This window comes from Oxyura jamaicensis, chromosome 6, assembly GCF_011077185.1.
Source record: "Oxyura jamaicensis isolate SHBP4307 breed ruddy duck chromosome 6, BPBGC_Ojam_1.0, whole genome shotgun sequence".
Taxonomy (NCBI): Eukaryota; Metazoa; Chordata; class Aves; order Anseriformes; family Anatidae; genus Oxyura; species Oxyura jamaicensis.
Genome location: NC_048898.1, coordinates 23,711,193 through 23,738,704, shown reverse-complemented (window position 1 = coordinate 23,738,704; position 27,512 = coordinate 23,711,193). Strand labels below are relative to the sequence as shown.

The 27,512-nt window shown below is 36.3% G+C and overlaps 1 protein-coding gene across 4 annotated transcripts in view; it reads left to right on the top strand.

The window, feature by feature from the left end:
• The window catches only part of CFAP43 (cilia and flagella associated protein 43), a 44,421-nt gene that overhangs the window by 14,480 nt on the left and 2,429 nt on the right, over nt 1–27,512 (top strand). For 2 of the 4 annotated variants that reach the window (XM_035329821.1, XM_035329823.1), the window contains 28 exons: nt 284–415; nt 1,504–1,620; nt 2,683–2,763; nt 3,495–3,643; nt 4,639–4,742; nt 5,869–6,009; nt 7,284–7,453; nt 7,788–7,940; nt 8,359–8,489; nt 9,262–9,427; nt 9,991–10,098; nt 11,682–11,759; nt 13,356–13,481; nt 13,892–13,996; nt 14,702–14,818; nt 15,641–15,850; nt 17,025–17,231; nt 17,985–18,074; nt 18,857–18,934; nt 19,702–19,827; nt 20,729–20,848; nt 20,930–21,037; nt 22,576–22,662; nt 22,958–23,046; nt 23,439–23,646; nt 24,397–24,509; nt 25,334–25,490; nt 26,270–26,434. In XM_035329821.1, the coding sequence (XP_035185712.1) occupies nt 284–415; nt 1,504–1,620; nt 2,683–2,763; nt 3,495–3,643; nt 4,639–4,742; nt 5,869–6,009; nt 7,284–7,453; nt 7,788–7,940; nt 8,359–8,489; nt 9,262–9,427; nt 9,991–10,098; nt 11,682–11,759; nt 13,356–13,481; nt 13,892–13,996; nt 14,702–14,818; nt 15,641–15,850; nt 17,025–17,231; nt 17,985–18,074; nt 18,857–18,934; nt 19,702–19,827; nt 20,729–20,848; nt 20,930–21,037; nt 22,576–22,662; nt 22,958–23,046; nt 23,439–23,646; nt 24,397–24,509; nt 25,334–25,490; nt 26,270–26,434 (3,636 nt within the window). The remainder of the gene's footprint in view (nt 1–283; nt 416–1,503; nt 1,621–2,682; nt 2,764–3,494; nt 3,644–4,638; nt 4,743–5,868; nt 6,010–7,283; nt 7,454–7,787; nt 7,941–8,358; nt 8,490–9,261; nt 9,428–9,990; nt 10,099–11,681; nt 11,760–13,355; nt 13,482–13,891; nt 13,997–14,701; nt 14,819–15,640; nt 15,851–17,024; nt 17,232–17,984; nt 18,075–18,856; nt 18,935–19,701; nt 19,828–20,728; nt 20,849–20,929; nt 21,038–22,575; nt 22,663–22,957; nt 23,047–23,438; nt 23,647–24,396; nt 24,510–25,333; nt 25,491–26,269; nt 26,435–27,512) is intronic. The other 2 variants (XM_035329822.1, XM_035329824.1) reach the window with 1 other exon arrangement.

The window sequence follows — 27,512 nt, the reverse complement described above, 5'->3', positions numbered from 1 at the left end:
TAAAAATAAATATATATATGAAATATTTAATATTAACTAACGAGTCTGTTGTTATCAAACATGTACTGTTACTAAGGAACACCTTATTTTTTCAATAGATTTATTATTCAAGGTAAGAGTCCTCTGGATGTAGACAGACTAAGAGCAAATCAGACTGCTAGTGATGGTATAAAGTTAAAGACTGTTACTTTAGAGGCTTTCAGAAGTTCTTGCTGGTAAGTTTGACAGAGTGGGCTAGGATGAATCACCTAGACCTGATGGAGATTTGTACTTTCCTGCACAGGAGGGCATTTTATTCTTTTATCACATCAGAGGTCTTCAGTATGAGATGAAAATCTGCGCTGACATCGAGGAACCTATATCCAGCCTCCTATTCTCTCCTGATTACACAATACTTCTGCTTGTTACTGATCAGGTATAGCATTTGAGAGAATAGCATCATGTAATGAGATGTTCTGGTGATTCTACATGTGCATGCTGATGCTGCTAATGTGAAGTGTCCATAATGTAATTCCATAAGCCAATAGATGTATACCAGCAATGAACTTAGTCCATGTGGTGTTTTTAACACAAGACTGGACACTTGTAGTGAAGCACAGAGAAATCATCTTCTACAGATGGTTGATTATAAAGTATAGTTGTTTCCTAATTTCCCAACAAAAACACTTGTCTGTGTGGAATATGGATTCAGGGTCTCCAGTGTGTCCAGGCCATGTGGGACCTAGCGTGCATGAGCTCTAGGCTTAATGTATGCCTGCCCAGTAAGAAAAGTGTAACTTGGGTACATCAGACCTACTGTGGCTATGTAGTAGAGTTATTGAGCACGTTCATGTTGAATTTGTCAAGCAATCCAGTTCAAGATTCTTCTTCGACCAGCTTGTTGTCCAGATATCTTACACAAGGGGGGCAAATCCTCTAATTACAGCTTTTTTTCCAGACCTTTGATCATTTAAATTGGCATTCCTAAGGCTCTTTGGGGTGGGGGATAGGTGTCAATGGCAATGCCATGGTAACTTTGGTCACATTCTCTCTGATTCAATTCTTCTTTTGTAAAATGAGGAGAGCACTTCTAAATTATTTCTCAATATTAGTTATGAATTGCTTCTAAGAGGCTCTGAGATCTTTGATAAAAGCATCTCTTAAAGCATGTTGTTTATGATCTGCATTTTGTGCTGTTTTAGCATATTTATTGATTCTTGGAGTAAGATGAAATAGGATGTTTTAAAATTATTTTATTGAAGTAATTTTGAGAAGACAAAAAATGTGACTAGCTGGATCAGGATCACTATCAAGTGAACCAACCTGACCTTTAGCTAGTATAGGTTAATATAGTCCAGTAACTTCAGCTGAACTCCACGGGGCACTTTCAGTTTAGTATCAAATAAAAACCTTTAAAGAGTGAAGCTCAGAAAAATGGTATTTTTTTTTTTTGCTGAAGTATTTGAAAGCCTTTAATGAAAAGCTTGATAGCCCAGTGTTGGATTATTTCTTTTTATTTGTCAGGGGACAATCTATACTTACAAACCTGCCCACAGTGGAGAAGCTGTCAAACTCCTGGATGCAAGCAGCAGTTGTTTTCTGGCGGCTGACTTTCTTCCTCCAGAGAACAAGTACTGTGTGGTATGAAATGATGTTCTCTTTATATATAACAGTGGTTTTTTTCAGGTAACTGATATGTTGCTAAGGCACAAAACCAACAGTCTTACTGGGACTTGTGATGTTTGTGACGGCAGTGTAACTACTCATTAAAGGATGTAAATGGCATTAATTCAGGTATGGCCTACAAAAAGGTCAGAACTTGCTTTAGAATACAGGGTGGATAATTCACAGATGGCTAAAATGTCATACTGGTTTTGCTGTTGATTTGTATGACTCACAAGTGTTCATGAACATAATTGTACAGAAGGTGAATAAAGTTCAGAGAATAGATATTGGAACAATGAGTTCCTACTGATATTTGGAGCCCTCAGCACAAATTGGAAGAGGGAGATGCCTCTGTCATGGGCCCAGGGAGAAAGGAGGCCTTACTCATGGATCTGTCCATTCAGAGGAACTCCTTGCTTTTGTTCAATGTCATTGACCTCCTACAAAACACATATTTTAGCCAGCAAGTCTGATTGGTCCCCAGGTCATGAATTCTTCAAGTAGCCAGTGTAGGAACCTTGGGGTCTTAATTAACTTTGCTGAATCTGTTTCTTTGTTCTTAGCATGGGAATGATAAATTTTACTTTAGAATAAGTAACATGAGGGTTGATTGGTCTCTAGCCATACTTTACTGTGGAATTATAAATTGTCTGAGTATAAGAAAATGAAGCAACATTATGATATGCATCGCTCTTCATGTGATAAAGCAAAGACTTCTCCTTAAGCACTTTCTTTTGCAAATAAAATTCTAAGCAGTTTTTTAATTGTTGGACAAATGCTAATACTGATCAAGCTTATGTTTTACCCTTGTCTCATCTTGCGTCAAGACCATTCCTGAGGTTGCAGCAGTTCACAAAAATTATTAAACATTTTCTTTAACCTTGCACTTAACAGCAAAAGCCAGATAATTCCAAGCAAAACTAGGAACCCTTGATCTGATACACTCAGTTGACTTTATATTCCATAGAATAGCTACTAGCTACTTCCAGACTATTCGGTTATTCCACCTTAATCTGGCTATGTTTTTCTTTGTTCAAGTCTGTAACAATTTCAGGTGAAGTACAAGTTTGGCTCCTGGAAGATGGGACTTGCCTTAGCAACAGAAACCTTAATACTGAGGTACACATAACTGGGAGTTTATGTAGTGACGGATACTTAAAATCTTCATCTTTAATATTTTTCAATTCATACCATAATATTTGATAAAATTGGATCAGACAGTTTTGAGGAAAGCTAAGTAATGTCTTTAAAGAACAAATGAAAGACTTTAAAAAGATTCTTTTTGGAAAGACTCCTTGACCTAATCACAAATTTAACAAAGAAAGCAGTGTAGGCATTTAATCCTAATGTCCTAGTGATATGTCTTCAAGCATATAGTTGTTTAAAAAAAATGTATCTAAATCTGTATGGTATTACTTTACTAAATTTGTATTTTTAATGAGTATCAGAACTGACAGGAAGTGTCTCAAGTGTATAAAAACTGAAAGCCTTGACTGATCTGAAAAACAAGTTTTAGGAATTGAGTTGATAAAATATTTCCAACTGTTAATGCTTTGTTGTGATTTAAGATGCATTCAAGTCCTGAAAAATCCTGTCTTTTTTTTTTTTCCAGACGAACAGAGAATTATCTTTTGATAGGTAGATATGGAGCATAAGAAAAAATGCATATGATGTCTATTAAAATCCTTTATTTGTAAAAAAAGAAAATAGATTTTTAGACAGATCACTTTGGTTTTCTTCTCCGAATTTTAGGGACTTGTAAATGGTAAAAGAAATTGCATACTAACATATAGCATGATGTCGTATAAAATGATATGGAGCTGTTGAGTATCTTTTTATTTCTTAACTAGGCAACTGCTATGGCTTGCTGTCCCTCCTCAAACAGTGTTGCTGTAGGGACCAAAACCGGTCAAATATATTTCATTGATGTTACTGACGTTGAAGCTCCACGGGTTGTTCACCAAATTTTTCTTTCAAAATTTCCAGTACTGTCTTTGCAGTAAGTATGCAGTAACAGAGGCAGGAATAGTATTGATTTGTCACTTGAATAATGCAGTTAGTTGAACAAAAAAATTGAAGTTTTTATTCTAAAAATATCAAAGTATTTTAAATGTTTCAGGTTTTTTTCCAATCTTTTTTTTTCTTTCTGTAGTGCTTGCAAGAGTAGTACCAGGATTTAGATGAGAAAAATATAATAAGGTTGTATTTTTATGAAAGATTAATGGAATACTACGGATACTGATGTATAACATCCTTCTTGACAGATCGCCATATGCAGTAATTATGTGCAATTCCATGTATCTGAACTTAGGGAGTTATTTTTCACTGAATATAAATTCAAGGTCTTATGAAGCTAAATTTAAGTCTTTGGGTCATCCCTTCTTATATGGTGGATCTTTTTGTTACAGTTATTAACACTTCATTTACTAGTAGCGCTAGAATTTACCAATTCTTCTATACGTAGCTCTTGTGATCCGAAAGGCTTTACTTTTTTATTTTCAATAATAAAATAGATTTTGAACTGCTAAATGTTAATGTAAACCTGCCTGTTACTTGGAGAGTCAGATGGGATCTCTCTTCATAATTACCTAAGATAAAACATTAAAAATAGATATGGAAATGAACTTGTTCAAAGTAAAATCAATGCAAAGACATGTCTATTCAAAAAATATAAAAATATGCTTAGTAATTTTATTTAAAATAATTTAACTTCAAAGGAAGCTGTTAAAATAGATTGCTACGGAATGACATCAACTCTAGATTGCCAACCCACTCAATTAGAAATTGCACTTAGAGCACTAGGATTTATATCAGGCTCTGGGACTGTAAACCTAGAATCTGAAATCTCAATTGCATTTATGCCCACAAGGTAGTCAGCAGAGTTATGAGAGCGAAACTATGAATAAAATTTGACCTTTTTATTGACTGCACCAAACGGTTTTTAGAATTTTACATTCAAAATTTGTATTTTACTTGGATTTTTATTTTACCTAGTTATGATCAGAGTGGCCAGTTCCTCATCACTAGAGCTACAGAAGAACACATCTTTATTCTAGATGCCCGCCCTTCAAAATTATTCCAGGTTCTTGGATATACAGGTAATATTTGTAGCAGCATAAATTACATCATGTTTTCACTATTTATTATATTTTATATATGTTTTTTAAAGTATATTACCTAGTCATTAGACTTCTTTCTATGTAGGTTTTAGGAGGACCAGCCATAAAAATATTTTTCCCATACATTTCCCAAAGAAATCATGTCCTGAACAATCTCATTCCCCCATAACTTTAGTTTGCAAATGCACAAATATGACTTTTCTGCCATGGCATGTATTAAGTCCCAGGGAAGAGACTGGATCAGTTGACCAACTGATCAAAACTCAAGCACAGAAGTAATAGTGGTGGCAAAGAAGTCTGTGGCCCGCCACGTGAGGACTTACACTAATGATCATGAGGTCATGACACTTGAGTGCAATCTCCTGTTAAATGCCCACCCCAGACATCTTTAATATGAGTACTGATGGAATTGTCAAGTTTGGTGATTTTTACTGAAGAGTAAAAAATGATGGAATTTTAAGTCAAAAAATTTCTTCTAAAATATGTAAATCTGCTTGTAGTCTCAATTCCAACAATGTTATAATTCTGTGCATATAGATTGTCATCTTTATGTATAAAGTCTACGTATTTTAAGTACATATGTATATATATATAAAGTATAGGTATTAAGTATAAAGGGCATTATTTTATAATTTTAATAGGTTTGACTTCCAGGATAATACTTGGATAGTTGATTTGTTAAGCCATATACAGAATTACATCTCCTTAGATAATCTTCAGAATTTGCCTGATCATGTTCTCCCTGTCTGGCCGATTTCTTAGAACAGGGCCTTTCTGTGCTTTATCTGGTGGTTATCAGCAGACTGTCTCAAAGTTGCTAAAATTCAAGATAGGTGTCAACTCAGATTTGAATGTTTAATATAACAAAAACACTGTCGGTGCTCAGCATTCTCAGTGCCCGTTGCCTGAAGCTGAAGTTGTGTGGATTCAACGCTTCTGAAGTCAGGTTTTGGCTTGTCTGACACTTTAATGCAAATTCAAAATAGTATAGTTGTGCTGAGATGTGTTCTGAACTGAGATCTCCATTTTGTTTCACATGATATCATAGTAAAAATGTTACCATAAGTCAGTAAGAATTTACATTTGTGTTCCTTATCTGATTTAGTGTTGGCAGATGAAGTGCTGGGTCTCTCTGTAGTTTCTGATTTCAAGAACAACTTAGTTGAAGTAATGGTACTTCTTAATGCAGCAGAGGTCCAGCGAGCAAGGCTGGAAATCTTTTGTCTGTCTTCAGCACTCACAGAAGGTAAGAATTGAAATATATACTTCATAAGGTTTTCCTAAGACAAGAACATATTTTTGCCATTCCTTATGCAAAATACTAATAATCTTAACTTCTTTCTTCATCTCATCTGGACATTTTTCTGGGATACCATTTCTCATATGGCTGCCTGTAGACTTAAAGTCAGCTGAATCATTTCAGCAGAAATATTGTGATACTGTGAAACCCAAGGAAGGAAAAAGAGAAGTAATTCACATGCAGTGTCACAAAGGCTAATTGCAACTGGTGTCCTCAGCATACAGCCATTGCAGGAGCAACTTGGTTGTGACACCTGCACTTCAGTATTATGTCTCTTCCAGCCAAGAATTTCCAGTCAAGCAATACAGTTTGAGGTTTCAGTTATATCTTCTGTATGTCACATTACAGAAAAATCATAGAATGGCTCAGGTTGGCAGGGACCTTAAAAATCATCTGGTTCTAACCCCCCAAAAGGTAGCTTATGTGCATTATTAACATCATTCTACTTTTGTATCATTTTACATTATATGCAAATGGTGACTAGTAAAGTCTTTTTTGGAGAAAAATAAAACTAAGTAAACCATGTGTCAGATCTGCTTGTTATTTATATATATTTTTAAAAGGCCTTACAATTTAAAAACTTTCTAAAATGTAATTTTCCATTAAGTTAGTATTTTCTCTAAATATCCAGTAATGGTTGATTACTTTTTGCCCAATTATAGACAATTATGTTGAAGCTTGATTTTGAAAGATGCTGAGGATCTAGAGTTCTTGCATAAGTTTTAATTTCAAGTGTCTCTTCCTGAATGCTCAAATTAAACAACCAAAATTAATAAAATGCTCTTCTGAAGATATGAACATAAGTGCTTTAACCAATACCACCCAGGTTGTGTATACTTCATGGCAGAGATATCTAAACGTGATTCAGATGAAAGCAATGATGCCGTGATCCTCCATGCAAACTAATTTGCACTCTTTGTATAATACCCAAGAAAGTGGGGTACCTTTATTATAGACAAATTTTCTCATCACTCTGGCTATACTGCTTCTAGTACTTATTTAGAGCTAGCAGAGCTCTCTCTGTTTCACTGCAGTGTTGCTATATTGGCACAACCCACAGAGTTAGTGTCAGAGCTACGAATAACTCCCATGCTCCTCCTTGAAAACTCTGATCATGCTCTCTCTTTGAGATTGTTTGGTTTTAATAATTGATAGGTGGAGCACCTATGTTAGTGGTGGTGATTTCTCTTCCTACCTATTTCTTTTTTCAACTTCTTTAGATAATGAAAAGTTTGTTAATGAACAAGGAATGCTAAACACTAGTGCCATTAAAAGGGAGCAATATGATCTGGATTACCCTTTGAGCTCAGCGGTCAGACTGAAGGATAACACAGTGTATGGCTACTGTACCTGTCCACCTTTCATCTCTAAATACAATCTCTCTAAACAGGTAATTCCCTGAAAGCTGTTTTATTTTGGGTGGTAGTGAAGTACCAGCCAACATTTCTGTAGATAAGTGAATACAGAAGGATATTTGCTAAATAAGAAAAAAAAATATTCTCTCTGCACTAAAAATGTCTACTCCACCCCCAAATGTCAATTTTCAGCGTACTGCTGCTACTGCTCAGAAACCTGCCAAAAGAAATCTTATTCTCTTACAAAGAAAGCCAAATACTGGTTCTTAAAACACCTGTAGCTTGTGATTGGCAACCTACACATTTATCGTTAATAGCATAGATATTTCCATCAACTCAATTGCTGCTAACATTTTGTTTGGTTGGCAGAATATTTTGGAAGATCCACCAGTATTGTTATCAGAAAAGAGGACTCCTAGCAATCAGTTTGGATCAGGATTCCTCTGCTTATCACCCAACAGCCGATGGCTGGCATCAGCAGCAAAGGATGGTGTTCTGTTTATCTATCATACTTCTACTATGGTAGGTAGGCATTCAGGCACAGGCTTTCTTTGGTTTACACCAGAAAGAGCTGTAAGAGCTACTTTATTTCACTGTAAGCTTTTATTCATTTAAATATAAGATGTTCCAGAAAAAAATTTGTTAAACGTGAATTGACATAGCAATTATTTTTATAATGGATATGAATGTGATCACATAATGCTACTTACTTTCTTTTCCAGTAAATCTTTGGGTAGATAATTTTACTTTTCTATCTCCTACAAAACCTACATACTAGAAAATTGCTCCCATCTGTAGTCAAAAACTATGAACTCTAGTCTTTTATATTCTTTATATTGACATTTTGGATAGATTTGTATCTAAAAATAAAGCAGCATAATTTACAGACATTGTCTGTTAGAAAAATGTATTTGCTGAACTGCTTCTGTGACTTTTCTAGGAAATACTTGCTCAAAAGCATTGCCACTCATATCAAGGAGGGGGAATCAGATCCGCAGTATTTTCACTGGATGGCAAATTCATCCTCGTTAATGGCGAAACCGATGGTGCCCTGGTGTGTCTGAAATGGAAGTATGTGTAAAGTGGCAGAACAATATTGATGGTGTCAATTTTTGGATCCTGACAGACTAATTTTTGCATCTGCTTGTGATTCTAGACTTCCTCTTGGTTAGTCTCAAAGTAAGGAGGAGAATTTGATTCAGCTGGGCAATAAAATCACTCCTTTCATCAGCTGAGGTGGTCTCCCCAGCTCACAAAAAGCTTCCCACCAGCCTTGTAGGGAATGAATTGTACCTTGGGTGTGGTTACAGATCAAAATCAGAATATCTTCTGAGTATTACAGATAATGGGCTTCTTGCTACTTACAAATAAACCACCTGAGAGGGAATCTTTGGGTTTATGTGAGTAGGGATTTGAGATCTGTCAAGATACTGTTTCAACTCAGTGAGTAGGAGACATCACAGTTTTTCATGAGAATTTAACTGTGGCTGTAGAGAGCTATTACATACAAAGAGTAAGAGACACTTGAAACTGCAGCTTTTCTGTGGCGTAAAAAATGTTCAGGTTGACGCAGAGATTAAAGATCTCTTCAGAGCAGTATTTATAATCTGGGTAATCCATCTTTCAAAATTTCTAATTCTGTGTAAACTTCATTTAATTCTAGATATATTCATATCTAGATATATTCAAACAATATATTCTAGATATATTCAAACAATTTTGAATCATATGTAAAAATACTGAATAGGCATGCTTAAAAAAATAGAAATGTTATAGAGAATATTTAAAACTTAAATTTTTATAATATACAAAAAAATGCATCAGTGGCCTTTCTGTTTACTAGGAAGATAAAGGAAACTGAAGTTAAGGAAGCTGCTTTTCACTGGCAATCTCTTCTTACTATACTGAACAAGTCTATTCCAAATGAAAATGCTGTGTTAAAATGTATGGCAGAATGGCAGTTTGATCCAGAATCCACATCAGAATCACTTCCAGAAAAGAAATCTAAGGTATTTTCTTTTTTCTTGTGGGGAAAAAAAAGTTTGATCATTATCCTAAGACTATAGGTAAGAGCTGTCTTCAAAAAAAATAAAACCCTCTTGTGAAAGTAGAATACTCCTCATATGTTGACTTATTCATTTTTATATTATTCACTTATAATTATTCATTTGTGGAATAGAATTATCAAGGAAATTGAATAGTTTATGGGATGATGACATATCTTTGATTTTTACTTTTTTTTTTCTCTCCTCATGTTATGTCATTCGCAGTTTGATGTTACTGATGAACATTGTGAGTTACTAGTTGTACGTTTTTCTGTCGAAATCAAGCAAAGCAGTGATTATAGAAGTTAGTACACTCATCCCATTACAGTCAAAATTCTTTACATAACAGCAAAGCTTTGTTGGGTCAAACCTGGGGAATCATTAGGGAATAAAAATATTTTAACACTCCCTGGAACTTGGTGGTGGTAGTATTGCTTCTAATATGAGTCCATCTTTAAAAATCTATTTCTGGTTCTCTTTCATTCCCTCTAAATACTTAAGATGAATGCTTATGTCCTTACCTTCAGGAGGCACCAGTTCAATCGTCTCATGTAGAGGTGACAGAAGAAAACTTCACCAGTTTGCCTTCAGACAGTACCAGTGAAATGACCTGGATAGGCCAAAAAATAAAGAAGGTATTTTTGTAGAATAAGTACAAACCAAGGCCGAAGTTCTCAAGAGTCAATAGTCATTAGAGGTGTCAAATTATATACTGTAAATGAATGTGGTTTTAAGGCATTGTGATGTAAGCTTTTAGAAACGCTAGGTCAAAGTTTTAAATGCATCAGGGAGGGAACCTACCACAACAGGAGCTGTGAAGACCAAAGGACCACTTCTACACAAGGAGTAAACTCAATAAATTTGCCAGACAAGTTGGCTTCCCGTAGAAACTTATGAAGATATTTTTCTACTAAATGTGTCAAAAAGTTGCACAGAAGATCAGTACAAGGAACAAGGCAGGTGCTTTTTTCTCGAGGGCCACAGTTAACAAACTACAGCAGTGTTTATAGTCAACAATATGACATTAAATAAATAATAATAATAAAAAACATTGGGGATTTATTTCAGTATGTTATGCAACCACAGTAAAAATGCATAAAATATCTAACAGCCCATAGGGAGGGCTGTTAGATAGTGCCTTGAGAGCCTATTATGGTTGGTATGGTGTTTTTTTCCAGAAATGTAAATGTATAGATTCTAGTGAGTTCTTTCTGACACAAGCCAGAGCAGTGTGTTTTGTCCAGCTTTTGGGGTTGAATGATGGCAGAATAATTGTCTTTTACAAAGTAACATTGCTTTCTGTATCTCAGAAAGTATCTAAGGAATGACCTTCCCAATTATGATACAGTTTCACAAGTAAATGGAATGAATCTAAGACGTACTTCAATAAAAGTGTGGAATCTTCTCCATCCCTCTCCCAGACATATATTCTTGTTTCTTCTTTCATACAGGCACACATGCTTTGAGTGTCTGCATTGGGATTTTTTTTGGCAAATCCACGTGACTGTGCATCCACATAACTGCCATGTGAATATTAGTGTTATCTTAGGTACAGGTGATAAGAAGGAAAGGTCGAAGTGTAGCAATGTGTTTCCAGGTTGAGCTAAACTGCTTATTAACATTTTAGGAGATTTGCATCTGACTTTTAGAGGATGGAGTCCGTGGAGTGTCAGAATCATACTCCCTTTCCATGCAGTCAATGGCGATCATCTTACCTTAAGCTATAAGTTTATTTTAGAAAGAAGATTCCCGAGGTGGGCGCAATTGTAACTTTTTTACAGCACCAAAGAATAATATTTCACTCTTTGAAAATCAGTAACAGATATTAGTTTACTTCATTCTTTAAATATCCCACCAAAAATGCTTAGTGCCAATGAAAAATCTAAGGGAATATATGACACCTAACAAATCCTGTGAGTATGCTTTACCCAGTTCAATGTGTCTGAAATTCCTTTCACTTGTGATTACTTCTTTTTTTAATATTTTCTTTCTTTTAAACTCTATTGATGTGCAACCAGTTTACAATATAACCTGGTTGTACAATTTTTTCTCTTGAACAATTCTGAGAATCATCCTTCTGAATTATCATTATGTCTGTTTTAGTTATTTCCCTTTGGAGTTTTGTTTTCTGTACAGATAATGTTCCTTTGGATTACTTCAGTCTTTTTTTGCTTCCTGTCTATTTTTGTCTTTCAACAATATATTTGTTGTATGTCAGGTCATTAGAGAAGAGACTGAGAGGTTTGCTGACCAGAAGAAAGAACTTCAAATGGGAATTAAGAGGCTGCGTAAAACTGTGAGTTACTTTCAGGAATAATGGCTTGATTTGCCAGCTTTTTATTTATTTATTTTTAGCTGCCAGCTCTAGAGCTTTTTTAGAGTTTTGTCATTAACTCTGGGCAGACGGATAATAAAGAGACATGCTTCTTCAGGTGCTATACTCTGAACCTGTCAGGAACTACTGTCTGCTTCTCAGTTTTTGTTCCAAGGAAATATTTTGTACCAACCTTATTCCTTGGCCAATCTATCTCCTTAGCAGGAAAGTTTTTGCCTAGCATCCTCCTATTACAGAAACGAATGTCCTCTCTTCTTCCTTGTGTTTCCTTCCATAAAAATTGTTGTCTGCAAGAAGCAGTCATCTAGAGCAGATTGCCCAGGACCATGTCCAGACATTTTGAATATCTCCAAGGATGGAGACTCCATGACCTCTCTTGGCAACCTGTTCCAGTGCTCAGTCACCCTCATAGTAAAAATAAAAATAAAATTCAGTCCAGAACTTCTTGTGTTTCAGTTCACACCGGTGGGAAAGGAATTCGCAGGTGGCTTTGCGCTGTTTCCCACGTCCTTGTATTAGAGATAATGAGGAAACAAGCTAGAGACAAGTGCATGGAGAAGCTAGACCAATTATAAGTTGTTATCGGCGCATGCTGTAGTTAGTTGCCTATATATGCTCTGTGAGAACCTGCAATAAAGGAGGACGATTATACTCGCATCGAGGTTGCATCGTTACTCGGGTCCGTTTCCCTTTCCGACACACACCCATTGCCTTGTGTTGTCACTGAGTCCTACCAAAAAGAGCCTGGCTCTGTCATATTTGCACCCTCTCTTCGGGTGTTTATATACACTGATGAGATCCACCCCGCCCACATGCCCCTTGAGACTTCTTTTCTCTAGATTCTATGACTGTACAGTCCCACATCTCAGTTTTTCAACATGAGAGAAATGCTCCAGTCCCTTAATCATCTTCTTAGGCTTTTGTTGGACTCTCTCCAGTATGCCCATATCTCATTTGTATTGGGAGTCCCGGAACCAGACACTGGTACTCCAAATGTGGCCCCACCAGTGCTGAGCAGAGATGAAGTATCACCTCAGCCTGCCAGGAACACTCCTTTTATTGCAGCCCAGTATACTATTAGCCTTCTTTGCTGCGGGGGCACATTGTTGGTTCATGTTCAACTTCATCTCCACCAGGACCCTGAGGTGCTTTTCTGGAAAGTTACTTAGCACCCAGCATGTACTGGTGCACAAAGTTGTTCTTCCCCTGGTGCAGGATTTTGCACTTCCCTTTGTTGAACTGTATTGAGATAGATAACTTAATAAAAGTGGTAACAAGTTCAGTGCTCAGAACCTGAGAGTAAAGAATTACTACAGATTCTTAGAAAGTATACAGAACTTCATATATTACATCCCAATCAACTTTATGAGAAAGATGAAATATGTTCATGTAGCACTCTGTCACTAGCTGCGTGCAGCCCGTTCTACCTAATACCATGAAACAGTTAAAAGTGAAGGCAAATAAAATCATTTTACCTGGTATCAAATTCTACAGTGTTAAAAATAGCATCTTATCCATTCACATTCAATTAATTTTTGTTTCTTAATTAAAAATAAGATTCAGAAAATGCTGCATGAAAATGAACAGGTGCCAGACATTGAGAAACTGGAGCAACAGGAGTTCAACCTGGATACAGAAGAACAGGAAAGAGTGCAAGCAGAGGCTGAACAAGAAGTGGCCAGGGTATGACAGTAGCACGGGCGGTGGGAGGATGTTTTATCACTGGCAGTGAAAAACAATGACTGAAGAGCAAAGAGGATGGTCTCAAAATTGCTGTTCGCTGCTGAGAAGCAGGAAAAAAAAATTAAACCGCTTTTTGAAGTAAGTGAAACTGTTTATGCAGATACTGCTAATTGGAATATGAATTATGCCGGAAACTTCAACTCTGACAGTATGCTGAAGATCTGTGACTCTTTTTCTCTCGTATAAAATGATTCCTTTCAATATCATGTGATACAGGGTTTTGGAGAAGGTAGCTCTGAAAGTATGATATAATTAAATATTAGTAATTCTTTTAATCTGTTAGTTTTATTTCAGTAACTCAATTGTAACTGCCTGTTTTGTACTTCATCTTATTTTCTGTACCTTGAAAGGTGAGGGAAAAGATTGAGATGGAGACTTTAGCCAACTGCTACTTGCAGAATGTCATCAAACATGAGTGCTGGGACTCCATGTCTGTAAAAGGACGTACAGTTAAGGTAACCTCTGCCTTCTACTGCATTTTCTCTAGTAGTTTTTTGATTCCTTTAGGTACAGAGACAAAATAAGTAGATGTATAACACATTTCTGATTTACTTATTATATGGGAAAGGACTTATCTCTTCCCAGGGCTCGTGCAATTTTTTCATTTTGTTCATTTTCTCTGACCCTGGCCAACTTTAAGAGTGCTTAAGAGTAAGAGTGCTGATAAGCAAATATGCAACTCCTTAATTCCTTGATCTCAGAGAATATCCTTATGCAGTTTTCCTAAATTAGTGGTAAATATCATTTTTCTCTGTGCCATGAGTATGGCTTCTACTTTACAAAAGATCAAGGCCAAATTTAACACTGATTTTGCCTATTTCAAAGAGGGGGACATTAATCTAACTGGTGCTACTGGATTATCTCAAGGGTGGTGAAAGACCAAGTCTTTTTACAAAAATGTAGTTCTGGTAGAACTCCCTGGACAAAGAAGCTATATCCACAGATTGTTAAAAGGAAGAAAGAAAAAAAAATTAAACATTTTCACTACCAAAAAGGCAAGTGTTTTTTGTCTTATTTGTTACTATATTATCTGTATCATTTGCTCCTTTATTTCATTCCAGATTTTAAGTTATCGTAACTGTTTAACATTCAGTTATAGAACAAATTAATTGATAGATGCTTCATGAAGACCTTTTTACTCTGTTTTTGTTTTTGAGCAGTGTTTCCATATAGCTTGTGAAGTCAAGAATTATCCCCTGAAAGAACTTAATGAAGAAGAGCTGGCAACTTTGGAGAAAGTTCTCCAGTTAAGGAAGATCGAGGCAGCTGATTATAAGGTACAATCTCTTTGAAGTACTACGGAAAGGCATTTTGGATCAGGATGTTCTGAATAGGCATCTTAATCCTTCTTTACAGAGATACATTTCTGAGCTCAATTTTCTTGCAGTAGAAATTGTCCAAATAAAAATAAAAAGATAAGCAAAGATGAAGTGTGTTTTTACTCTGAACAAATATATCAGCATTACAGAATCACAGAATAGCTGAGGTTGAAAGAACCCTCTGGAAGGCTAGTCCAACCCTCCTGCTCAAAGCAGGGTCAGCTGCAGCAATCTGCTCAAGGCCATACCCATTTAGATTTGGAATATTTCCATGGATGGGTTTCCATAACCTCTGCTGGCAACTTGTTCCAGTATTTGACAACCCTCACTTTAAAAGTGTTTTCTTATGTTTAAATTATGTTTTCTGTATTTTGATGTATACACATTTCCTCTCATCCTATCACTGGATACCACTGAGAAGAGTCTGGCTCTGTTGCTTCAACTCCCCACCATCAGGTTTTTATACGTATCAGTAAGATTTCCCCAGGTCGTGTCTTATTGAGGCTAAACAATCCCAGATCTCTCAGCTTCTCCTCGTATTTTAGAAGCTTCATCATCTTAAGTGTATTAGTAGCTCTTTGCTGAATTTGCTCCAGCATGTCTTTGTGCTGGGGAACCCCAAACTGGACCCAATGTTCCAGATGTCATCATGTATTGACTTGTATTATTTTCATTGCTGGGCAAGGCTTAATTGCTGAATAGAATCTCTAATACTTTTTCATGTATGTGCCACTGGACTGTGTACAAAATTAATACAGTTATCATGTTTGTGATATTCAGGTTCAGGAAAAAAATCTTGAGACTGAGTCTGAGACTGTATTATCCACAGAAGAAGGAGAGAAAGCAGAAGAAGTAATAGCTAGTGATAGCGCATCTTGCTGCCTGGATGGAAGTCTGAGTTCTCAGTATGGTGGAGACACATCTGTGCTTTACCACCAATTGGACTTGCACACCAGGGAGCAGAAAGTCAATCAAATAGTATTGCTGAAGGTAACTACTTATTTATTACTCAGTACTATCAGACTCTCTTCACGTACCCTAGCCAGTGTATTAATAAACATAATACAGAAGAGGCTTATTGTGAAGATGATCTACAGAGGTAGGTAGAGGTGGTTAAACTAGAACTATTTACGGCTGTGTATGGTAGCAGAGCTTAATGACTATGTGTTGTAATATGTGAAGTCTAGTAGATAACTTGGTGTTTTAAGTAGATGGTGAAGAAACACGAGGAACACCTTAAAATGCAAGCTTGAACGTAACAAGATTTTTCTGCTGCATGGCTTTAAGGATGCATACTGTTCTCTAACTGTAGAGGGACTTAGATTTCTTGGCCAAGGCAGTGAAATTGCTCAGAGCTAGACATTGAGAAGAGCCTTTTTTTCTCCCAGCAATATTGTACCTTGTCTGCCATTCTGCTGTGTTACATCCTGACTTATTACTATATTAGAAATCAACAAAATAATCATGGACTCAAATATTTAATACAAATCACAAACATCAAACAACTTAAAATATGAAGCTTAATGGTAGAACTGAAATTCTTTTCACTTTTGTTTTTTCTTGTAGTAAAGTGGTGCAGTAGGAGAGACGTAGTTTTCTCTCTTAATATTGTACTTTTCTTTGTTGAGAACAATTATTTAGGCTAAAAAAGAAGAACGTATCCACTAGGGATATATGCTTTTTAAAATCATTTACTTTACATGTCAGACAGAAAATCACCTCAAAGCATATAAAAATTGCAGGCTACATCACTTAAAAATCAGGAAAGTATGTCCTTAATATTGCCCTCCTGCTCTTGTGTTTTACAGTCTCTACAATCACAGGTCATGTGTTTTTTTAATTTGAAGCACCTTCTTCCTTCAGCCAAAGACTGCAAAAAATAGCAAATATCAAATATAAGTAGCCTAATTTTAGCTCTAGCTTTGGCAACAGTATGTTTCTTTCAGAATCTTTGTCAAATGGCAAAAAAAAAATAAAAATAAAAATAAATGACCACTTAACAAACCTTGAACTCTGCCCTTTTAACAGAGGGGTTTTAACAGTTTCTCTGCCTGTCACACATACAAATACACACACCTATGATTCCAAAGAACTGAGAAGTAGTATATAATAATTGATGGATGGGGCCTGTGGAGCATTGCTATTTCCTTTTTTGGTATTTCAGGACATCATTTCGAAAGTGAAAACTGCTTTTAATAAGGAATTTGACATGGTTGCACAACAAAAGGAGCAGGAGATTGCAAGAGTGAAAGAAAGAAACCTGAGGATCCAAGAAATCTTGGCTCAGCTTGACCTCCAAGCGGAAGTGTGGGAGCCAGGTCTTACAGATGATGAGATACCAGAGGAAGTACTCACTGTTCAGGATTCAGAGGTGTCTGGAAAAGAAATCTTTCTCTTTCACCCACACAAATACAGTTCTCTAATTCTTCTTGTTTCTAGCCGTTGTGTCAGTATTGAAAAGCCTTAAAACAGATGTGTCTGTGTACGTAAAATTATCTGTCTGGCTCTTTTGCTTCCCTTCATTTTTTAGGTAGAAAACTCTTAATAAGTCTCCTTGAAATTAACAAAATACTGTTAAAATTTTTTTAATTGTCCATAAATTAGGTCGAATTTAACCATGTTCCTGATAAGACTAAAATCAGGCTTGCAGGGAATCACTTCAATAGATGAGAGTTACTCTATTTTTTTCTTCAATTTCTGAGCACCGGAAAATAAGAATCTAGGCACTTACGCATAGTTAGTACTGTACTTCTAAATCAAATTGATAATATATAAACACTGTACTTTTGATATAAAATATTATTTTATTTCAACAGCTCTTTTAGTCAGTCTTTTCCCTCTTCTGTCTTCTCTCCCACCATCTGTTATTCTACTGTCAGAAAACCCAAAGATGCTCAAACTGTGACTAACATCAGCAAAAAGGATGGTAGTGTATATTTTAGCATTATTTTTCATTATAGTTTTTGGAGCTGTTCTAAAGAACATTTTTTTGAGGTATATCACTGTAGAGCTAAAAAAAATAAAATAAAAATTAGTATTAGTCCATCTTTCTGCATTTCTTAATTCACGTGTAATCATGTTTAGAGAAAAGAATCCTGATAAGAACCTGATTTCTTTCTTTCAGATTAAAGCTGAAAAATACTTGACTCCACAAGAGAGAGAGAAAGCAGAAATGCTGGCTAATCTTGAAATGGAAAGACGCCTTGCTGCTCTGGTACTTAAAGTAGTATATTTTTTACTGAAGTGGCCATTGTTCCTGATCTGGCTATTTAGATAATACTGCACTGGAATATTCCAGTAGAGTAGTATGGGAGAATAAACATAAAAATGCTAAATAATGATCAAGTGTGCCTTTTCCCTCTTATTAACATGTACGCTTAGATCTACACAGAGCAGCAGATGGGGAAAAAAGATTTGGTGTTACACTCCCAGTTATTAATAATTTGCTTTGTAGCAATTTAAAACACCATATTGGGAGATTGGCGACTAGATTCATCTCTAAATGTATGCTACTGCTCAGTCAAGAGCTTTGGGCTTGATACAAGCTTGTTGGCTGAGTTTCTCTGACTTCTGCTCTTCAGTGATCAGACTAGATGACAGTGCTTTTCTCTGGCTTTTAAATACATCTGTGAAAAGCCTAAAATGGTTCTGGCCCCAAAAGAGATGCGCAATAAGACATTCCACTTGCATCCATAAGACATACAACTTCATTCATCCTAGCCTGCAAACTGGTCAGGTGTAGTCTATGTACTGTTTCCAGAACTGCCAACATTGCAGTTTTAGTAAGCTATTTGGTATATGACCATCTGTCCATCAGAAAAAAAAAAAATAAAAAAATCTTAGACCATTAGTGTATCTCACAAACATCACCAAAAAGCATTAATCTATTATTATCCTATTGGTGATCTAGAGGTGAACTGCCCTATTACCATTCTCAAAACTTCCAACTACTACACTTCCTTTTGTATCCTAAAGTACTATTTTTGTCATTCCCAGGACAATGAAAGACTACGGGCTCTTAATGACATGATGGGTGGAGTGCTCGAAGTCCAAAAGGAAGACATATTGAAAATTGTAAGCTGTGTTTCTGCTATATCATTTAGGTAGCTTGTTGGTTTTCTTTATGGAAGCATGAATTGCAATTAGCAAATATTTTCAATCTAAGTAATAAAAGAAGATCAAAGAATTGTAGAATTGCATTATGCCTAGTTAAATTCCTTAAAAGATCATATAGTGGACTCCAGATTACAAGATTCTAAAGCCTGCATATGATTTGCCCATCACCACCTGTTCCCATCCCAAAGTCCCTATCCTATAGGAACATCATGCCCATATAATGACTGTTTCATGGGGGAAAGGGTCTACTGCCCATTGCTGTGATCTTACAGAAAAATGTGTTTCATTTTACTCAGCAAATAAAGTTGTTATGGTAACAGAGGAAGAAAACAATGTGAGTGTCACAGAGAGGGATAATGCAGACCGAACTCCCTCTCTGTGATTGATCTGTTTCAGAAAATGAGAACTCCACTTATTCTGTAACAGAAAATATGATATGTCTTGTACTGATAATATGTTTGATTACAACGTACTCATAGTTTACAAGATCCACTAGAAAATTTTGTAATCAAGTGGAAGAGGACAGGACCATATATATATACACCAAAACTACTGGTACAAGCAACACGCCACAGAAATAGAACGTGTATGTTACTTAGACTTAAGGCTTGTACCTTACCTATCACTAATACCTTTCATTAAATTTGATATGTCTTGTAGTTTATTAGTATTCTGATTGAGACTTAAAATTGCTTTTGAAGCATGTTTGTCTTTAATACTTGCAGGATATTCCTCCACCTCCTTTTATATCCAAGCCTGAACATGAATGGACTGATCAAGAAATGAAAATATTCAGAGAATATGAGGAAAAAGTGAAGGAGCTGAATGAAGAAAAAGAAAAGCATAGAAGGGTAAATTAAAATGAGAAAAGGAGTGGCTTTGTTCACAGTGCTCATGACCAAAGCTTTATAATTTTTCTCAGGATCTACTTCTAAAATGAATACTAACAAATAGAACAAATGAAGAACAAATGAAGAATGAAGATCATGCAGCATATTACATAAGTTGTAGATTAGACAGTAAAAAGGCAGTCTCTACTCATAACAATTAGTATATGCCAAAACTTGTGATATCTGACAAAAGGTAACTTTCATTCCAAAATAGACCAGTATTCCTGGAACATTTTTTTCAGGTTCCATTCCCAGAATAGCTGATGTCATGCACAAATAATACAATGGCATTTATTCTTCAAAGTGGTACCTGGACAACAGAAGTTCATAGTCTGGCAGCATTATCCTTCAAAAAATGTAACTTCTGGGACATTGCGGCTGAGGGATTTTTCTTTTACAAAATGGTTAATGCCTTTCAAATACACTACTTAGTTGATGATGGAAATGAATAGCTTCAGTCCCTGGAATAACCCACAACGCTGTTGGGATGGATTCAAAGAAATTGGAATCATGCCTTCTGTTTTGCCACAGTTGTGAAAATACTGTCTTCCAGAATGTAGCTGTTGTTTTGATTATGCAAAATATGGAATCTTAGAATTTTTAAAACGGCTGTTCAGAATCATTAACAGGAATACAAACTAGTCTTTTGATAAAAGTGCATAAATAACTTAGACACCTTAGCTGCAAGAAAAGGGAGGAAAAATGCAGGACAGGACTATTAAAAAAAAAAAAAAAAAAAGAAAAGCTTTTTGTTGGGGAGATACAGTTCCGTACTGTGAATTCTCTGGTATTCTTCAGTATACTGTATCAGAGTTTGTTCTGCTATGTATGTTTGCTCCTCTCTTGTCTTTCCCTTCCCCAGGCACTGGAAAATGAATGGAAGAAACTTGAAGCTTCCATACAGGAAACAACACACAATTTTGATGAGACTGTATGCAAGCTCTTTGAAAAAAAAGTGAATTTAGAGATGGTCATCTATCAGGTATGGCAGAGAACATGAATTGTTCATCTCTCCCTCTGTGCAGAAGGAGTGTTAACAATTCTTATTACAATCTTTTCACAGGAAGAACTCAAAATAGTCAATCTTATTTATTCTTTACTGTTGGATGAAGAGTTGGACACTAGAGAAGCTGGACTTCATCATTTCTTTATGAAGAAGCAGGAAGAGAGTGTAAATTATTTTAAATGCTGTTCTTAGGGAAAATGTAGTATTTGAAGTATAGTTTCTAGTGAAAATTGCTCTGTCCAAATCAGCATTTTGCTGACAATTTACATGGCCATTGATTTTTTCTTGAGGTGTACACAAGATGTACATTATAAATACATCTACATATAAACATATATGCTTTTGAGTAGAAACTCATCTTGGTTCTTCTGGAGTTCTTTGGTGAAGCTCCATATATTGAGAAGGCATACGGCTATTTATTTCTTATATACTTTTTTTTTTTTTTGAGTATCTAGTATCAATCTGACAGAACCAATAATGATGCTATTTGTGACAGGGAGACGCACAAAAGAACATGTAATGCCATCGCACTTTCACTGGGATGTCTGATGTAGTCCAGGGCCACACTGACTTGTGTTTGGCAGTTCAAAGCAGAGGCAGAGGTAGCACGTGAGCGTCTGCCTGTGGAAGCAGAACATAATACAGAGTACGTTGTGGTTATAGACTTATCAACAAATTTACTCTCCTGAAGAGTTTGCCAGTCCCTGCCATACCATACACAGGTCAACAAAAAGACGGGAGAGCACAAGTAGTAGGTCTCTATCTCAATACAAGCACTTCCTGATAATATTGTGTCTGACAGTTCAGTTTCCTGTGTCCTGCCAACACCTGTGTGACTCAGGTGATCTAAGTGGTAGTCTGCAGGTTGTTTCTGGCTCACAGTACATATTATTCCATTTGCCCACTCTGGCTTTGTGTAGGTGTTCCTGAGTCCACAGAGAATGCATTAGCACCTCCCCATGTCAGACTTCCCACTCAACCTGTAGAGATCTCTGTTTAGAGCTGTGAGCAGCTGCTTGTATGTGAGCTTCATGGAGAGGTTCCAAAGTAGGCATCTAGCCCGAATCACTGAGGAGGCTGAACTAGTTTTAAAGTTATCCGAGGCCAAGTGTATGCCAAGTTATATTTTTCAAGATGCATGTTATTTTTTAAACTTTTCTAAATATTTCCACTGGTATATCTTTTGGTCCACAAAAACTGTCAAATACAACAAAGCAGTCTCCCCAGCTAAGTACAAACATTTAACAGCCTCGATAAAACAGATAACCTTTGTATCCTGACATGTGGCATGCTAACCGGGAAATTGCATTCTACAGTCAGGAACCTTTCACTGAACAGCTTTTGAGAATCTTTGACTGATATGACACGATGAAATGAAAGGAAAAGGAAATTTCTATGCAAGTAAAAACAAGTATCAACATAGATCCTCACCTTCAAAATTTAAGAAGACTTAGAAGCATTTGTATAATTTCTTACACAAATTTCTTACTTTCTTAAGCAGTGGAATACTTGCATTTCATACCTGCTCACCCCTAAGCTGCATCTACAAGTAAACCACTGAAGAAGGCATTGTATTCTTAAAAATGGCTCATAAGGTTTTCTCTAGAACTGAGAAGGTGTCAGCTTCATCAGTGTATATGAATAGCCATGCAGTGCTTCTTCTGGTTGAGTTTCACTCTTGAAATCCTCTGGTTTTGCTACAGGTCAACATTACAAGAGCAATCCAGACTACAAAAAAGAAAATTGAGTTTTTCAATGATGCATATGAAAACGCAATAGCTGAAGATAAGGTGAGACTAGTGAAACACAAGCAGATTCAGGAATAAAAAAGTTAATGCTGTGTCTTGGTAGTAAGAACATCTATCATTTTAAGCATGGGATGAGTTCTACTCAATTTGCTGAGTGCTGAAATTAGGTAGTGAACGAGAGAATATGCATATAAAAATTGTGAAATGGTCCAGATTTCCTCAATGCTTGTGAGAGCTTGGAAAAGCACAATGTTTTGCATTGTTAAGATATGGGTAAGTTGCTGCTTTCTTAAAAATAACACTGTAATGACAAGGAAGCTTTCTGTTCCTGTCCTAGAATCTGGAATGTGGTTTTATGAAGGACTTTGCTGACGTTCCTGATGATCTTCTGGATGAACTTTTCCAACTTTACAAATGTCGACCAAGGTAAGGTCACCCTGGTTAGAATTGTTTAAATACTAGTTTCACCTGTGTTTCAAGAATTAGATTGCTATTTCTTTAAATATCCAAATTATTTTGGTAATCAGTAGACTGCCTGCTTTTATTGGTTGGTTAACAATATTTAATTTCCTATCATATAAACAATTGCTATTTTGAATACTAACATTTCCTCATCTACTCTACAAAATCTGTTTTAAATGCAATCTAAATAATCATCAGTTCTCAAAAACACATTCTTATTTTGTGTAAGAAGTTGTTTTACCTTTTTGCTCTTCAAGAGACTGAAAGTACAAAATATTCATAGTTATATGTATGAGCTTCTTTCATGTAATAAAAAATAAAAAGTAAATACTGCATGTACTGTGTATGTACACTAGGACCCCAATGAGAAAAATGCTTCCTGACACCACTAACCCATATGGGGATTGTTCAGCCTCAGATGAAGATTACAAAGATATACTCACCTGTTTAATGAAAGCCATGGATGAGCTGGATAATCCTGAGCACATGCCTGATGGTTTAGACCCATCTATATGGGAACAGTTTTGTCAAGCAAGACGAAATAAAATGGAGAGTGAGCAGCTGGTATGTAAATCCTTTACTTTTCCACTATACTCCTCAGTATTTTCAGGTCTTAAAACTTTTGTGGAGTTCACTGATGGTGAAGTGACAATGCAGCATACATAAGCTGCATCTGAGTTGATAAATTACCTCTGGCCACCTTCAATTCAGAATAACAAAAATGTCAAGAAGAGAAATCAGCTCTAGTTCTCCTTCAGAGCAAACATTACCATATTAGTGTGGAAGGATTTGAAATAATTATAACCTTGATATAGTTTCTTTTTTTAAAAAAAAAAATCACTTTTCTCTGTTAAGAAAGACTATTAAAATATTTGATTTTCGTCATCTGTTGGAGTCTTTCTCTCCCATTAGCATGCTATATCTGCACCAATGTATAACCATTTTCTTCTACAACACCAAGAGCAATTCTTAACAGAGGGTTTTGCTGGAAAGCTCTAGTGAACTATTTGCTTATTTTAAAAGTTTGAAGGTGGAAATCTGAAATTTCCAGAGACATAGGTACATTTGACCAAGACAGAAGAAAATATGATTTCCCTCAATGTCAATAAATCATGCATAAATGAAAAAATGATTTATTGAGCTGAATGTAAGAATTGTAACCTCTATGTCACATGCTCTACTAGGACTCCCAAAATATCAGGCAGCATATTTATATTTACACACACGTCTTCTTAAGATATGCTCTCTTCTTGCTTGTCCTGACATGCTTATGAAGTTGGAAAAGTTCAGAATGCCATGATGTTACTTGTTTAGGTAAAGTGGAAGGCCCTAAAGCTGGCGGAGATGCAGGCCTTTCTCCAGAGAAGAATGGATGATGATCAGAAGATTAAGTCAGACATAGAATACATTTCCCAAGAACTCATTTGGTAATTTTGTCTCTTTTCCTATGCTCAGCTCCATATTAATAATCCACCATCACAGAACCAGAAGTCACATACAGAATTACACAGCTGTGTTCTCCATCTGTATGTTATCTAGAATTCATTTAAAGAGCTAAGCTATTTCAGAGGTGAGGTGTGATTGCAGCATGTGTGAGCAGGCCCAAACCAGTCTTAACCTAGCATTTTAAGTAACAACATGAGTAAAGACGGCATGGTCTTCAACGCAAACTCACTGCCCCAAAAGCTGTTTCTTACAGTGAATGCCAAAAAGCCTTCAAGGTGATAGCTGTGCTAGCTGGGTCAGTTAACTTCTGCTCATGTAGGCCTGAGGAAGCTACAGGGATCACTGCCAATTGCAGTTTGCAGCTCAGTCACACAACACCTGACTTCACTGAGCTTATTTCATTTTTTTTTCATGTACATGACATAATCTTCACATTCATTGGAATTCAGCAGCAAACCCCAGGACAACTTAAATTAAAAAACAACAACAAATGAGTGCTGCCTGGGAGTCTCCTTCACGTCCTTTTCAATTGCTGTTGAGGCTTTTGTTTGGTGAAGACATTTTCTTTCAGAACATCTGCTAGAGTTTGTTAAACTGAATCTAGTGGTTGACAACTTTATGTATGGAAATAAGTTGCCAACTCTGTAGTCATTTTTGGAGCAAATAGAAGACAGGCTGTCAAAGAGTAAGCCCTACATGAACATAACATACCACTTATCAGTAATAAACATTTTGAGAATCATGGGGGGATTTATATAATTAAGTTGAAATCACTGAGCATTGTTTTTGTTTTCTGCCATTTTAGGCTGCAGGAGGAGAAGATAAAATTTCAATTGAATTTGACTTTCCAGTTTTTGTTAAAACAAGGACAGGTGGAATTGGAAAGTACTGAGATTCCAGATTACACTGATGCCATTCTCATTAATAAGAGTGTTGTTGAAGAACTGAATTGCAGTATCATGGTAACTTACACGGAAATTTAAGTTTTTTAAATAAATATATTGGCCTTCAGGGACTCTTTTTTCTCTAGTTTGATATCTAGTTCCAATTCATTACTACACGCCAGGAGGCTCACTTGTAAACTAAAAGCTGTCAAGAGTTCTGTAATGTCCCTTATTATGATATAGAGATTGCAATGCAGACTGCTTTCCTGATGTTTGATGAATACAATTCAGATCAATGAAATGACAATTTTTAGATATGCCATCACTTAGAAACATGCTGTAAATAGAAAATCCTAATATCCTGGGTGCTGCCAGTCCTAGAATTCTCTCAAGGCAAACATACAGTCGTGTTGAACAGTAGCTTACATTAAGGTTTAACAAATTGATACACCATTTTATGTAAGGTGAAATCGATTGACATACTTTAGGCATTCTAGCTGTAAATTTGCGTTTTACTGCTAATACACAAAGCCTTCAGCAACAACTGCAAAATACCTTATACAGAGCAAGTTTGTATTTCGTAGACATAAGATGCCTTAGCCTTCTTATAAAAGATAGGAAGATGTAGAGAGAAAAGTTTGTTGTATTTTTTTTTATCTCCTTCTATGATCCAAAACTGTGGCACAGAGCATAAAAGGGAACAAAATTCCACAAAAGATAACCATCAGAAAGAGTCTGCAGTATGGCACATTTTCCTTAATAGTATCATAACTTTGGAAGCTTGCCCATCTTGTTGCAAATAATTATTCCATAATCCATAGAGTGTGTTAATTAAGATTAATCTCTTTTTTTTTCAGGCTCAAGGAGAAAAAAAAATTGCTAGCATGGTGGAGCGTAAACACTTCTCTAGAGGGATATTTCTGTTGGAATGGGAACATAAGAAAATGAGAATGCAAATAGAAGATCTGAAACAGAAGGCTCGGGATATTGTAATGCTGCCTATTTCAAAAGATCGCCAGCTAGTGAGTTACTTGCTCTAATTTATACTTTATACTACAGAGAATTTTGCTGCCTCTTCTTCTGCGATTGTTTATACATCTTAACTCTCTTACTACTGCACAGAAACCTTATTCCTAACGTGTCAAGATTTCAGCTTCCAAAGAGAAGTTTTGCCCTTGAGATTGATCATTGATGAAATTCAGTTGTAAACAAGGGCAAAGTTATCCCTGACTAGTTCCCAAGTGCACCCATCTGGTGTCTCACAGAAATACTGTAACTTCTCCTCAGTAATCAGAGATAAGAGTTCCTACAGGAGCCTTATTGAGCCCCAGTGCCATTTGTTGGCCTTTGTACCAGCAGAAGAATGACAGGTAATTGTTTGCTGTGTCTGGCAGGCAAGAGACAGCAGCTGGGCAGACCAGTCAGCACCTACACAGCTTTGAAGAAATGCATTTGGCAGGCCAGAAAACAGGAAAAAGTTGTGGGAGAGCAACGGGGATACCCCTGGGAGAGGAGAGGAGAAGTAAGAGAGGTTGTAGAGGAAGTGTGAGGGTACTGCAGTATCAGATGTAAAGCTGCTTTTGCAGTGATGAGGTAGGGGAAATAAAGGTTCAAAGTAACAGATGTTGGAGGACGTGGAAGCTGGAGATATTGCAGTGGGGAGAGCTACAAAACACAGGGAAAATAAAGAATATTGGAGAGTGGGTAAAGATATTGCAATTCAATCAAAAGATTAGAAGAAAACCCAAACATCTGTTCTGCTCAGGCTTCATTAGTTCTGCCTGTCCAAACTGCTTGTTCATTTCTGAATCACAGCCATGGGACTTCTGTAATTAACATCAACAGAACAGCTTTCTGAAGAGGTGATGTGACAATACACTGAAACGTTCTTGCAACAAATTTATCACCAGGGTGTCATTGTCATGTCAAATTTCATTTGAAGTGATGCAGTGTTTGTGAGTTAGACTTGTCTTTGCCCATAGCAATGGCATTTTTGAGTAGAAATGTGGGGCTAGTAGGAAGGGCAACAGAGACCATGACAGGAGCAGAAAGAAAGATGGCTCAGAGAAACACATGGGGGCCAGGACCTGAAAATGCCTG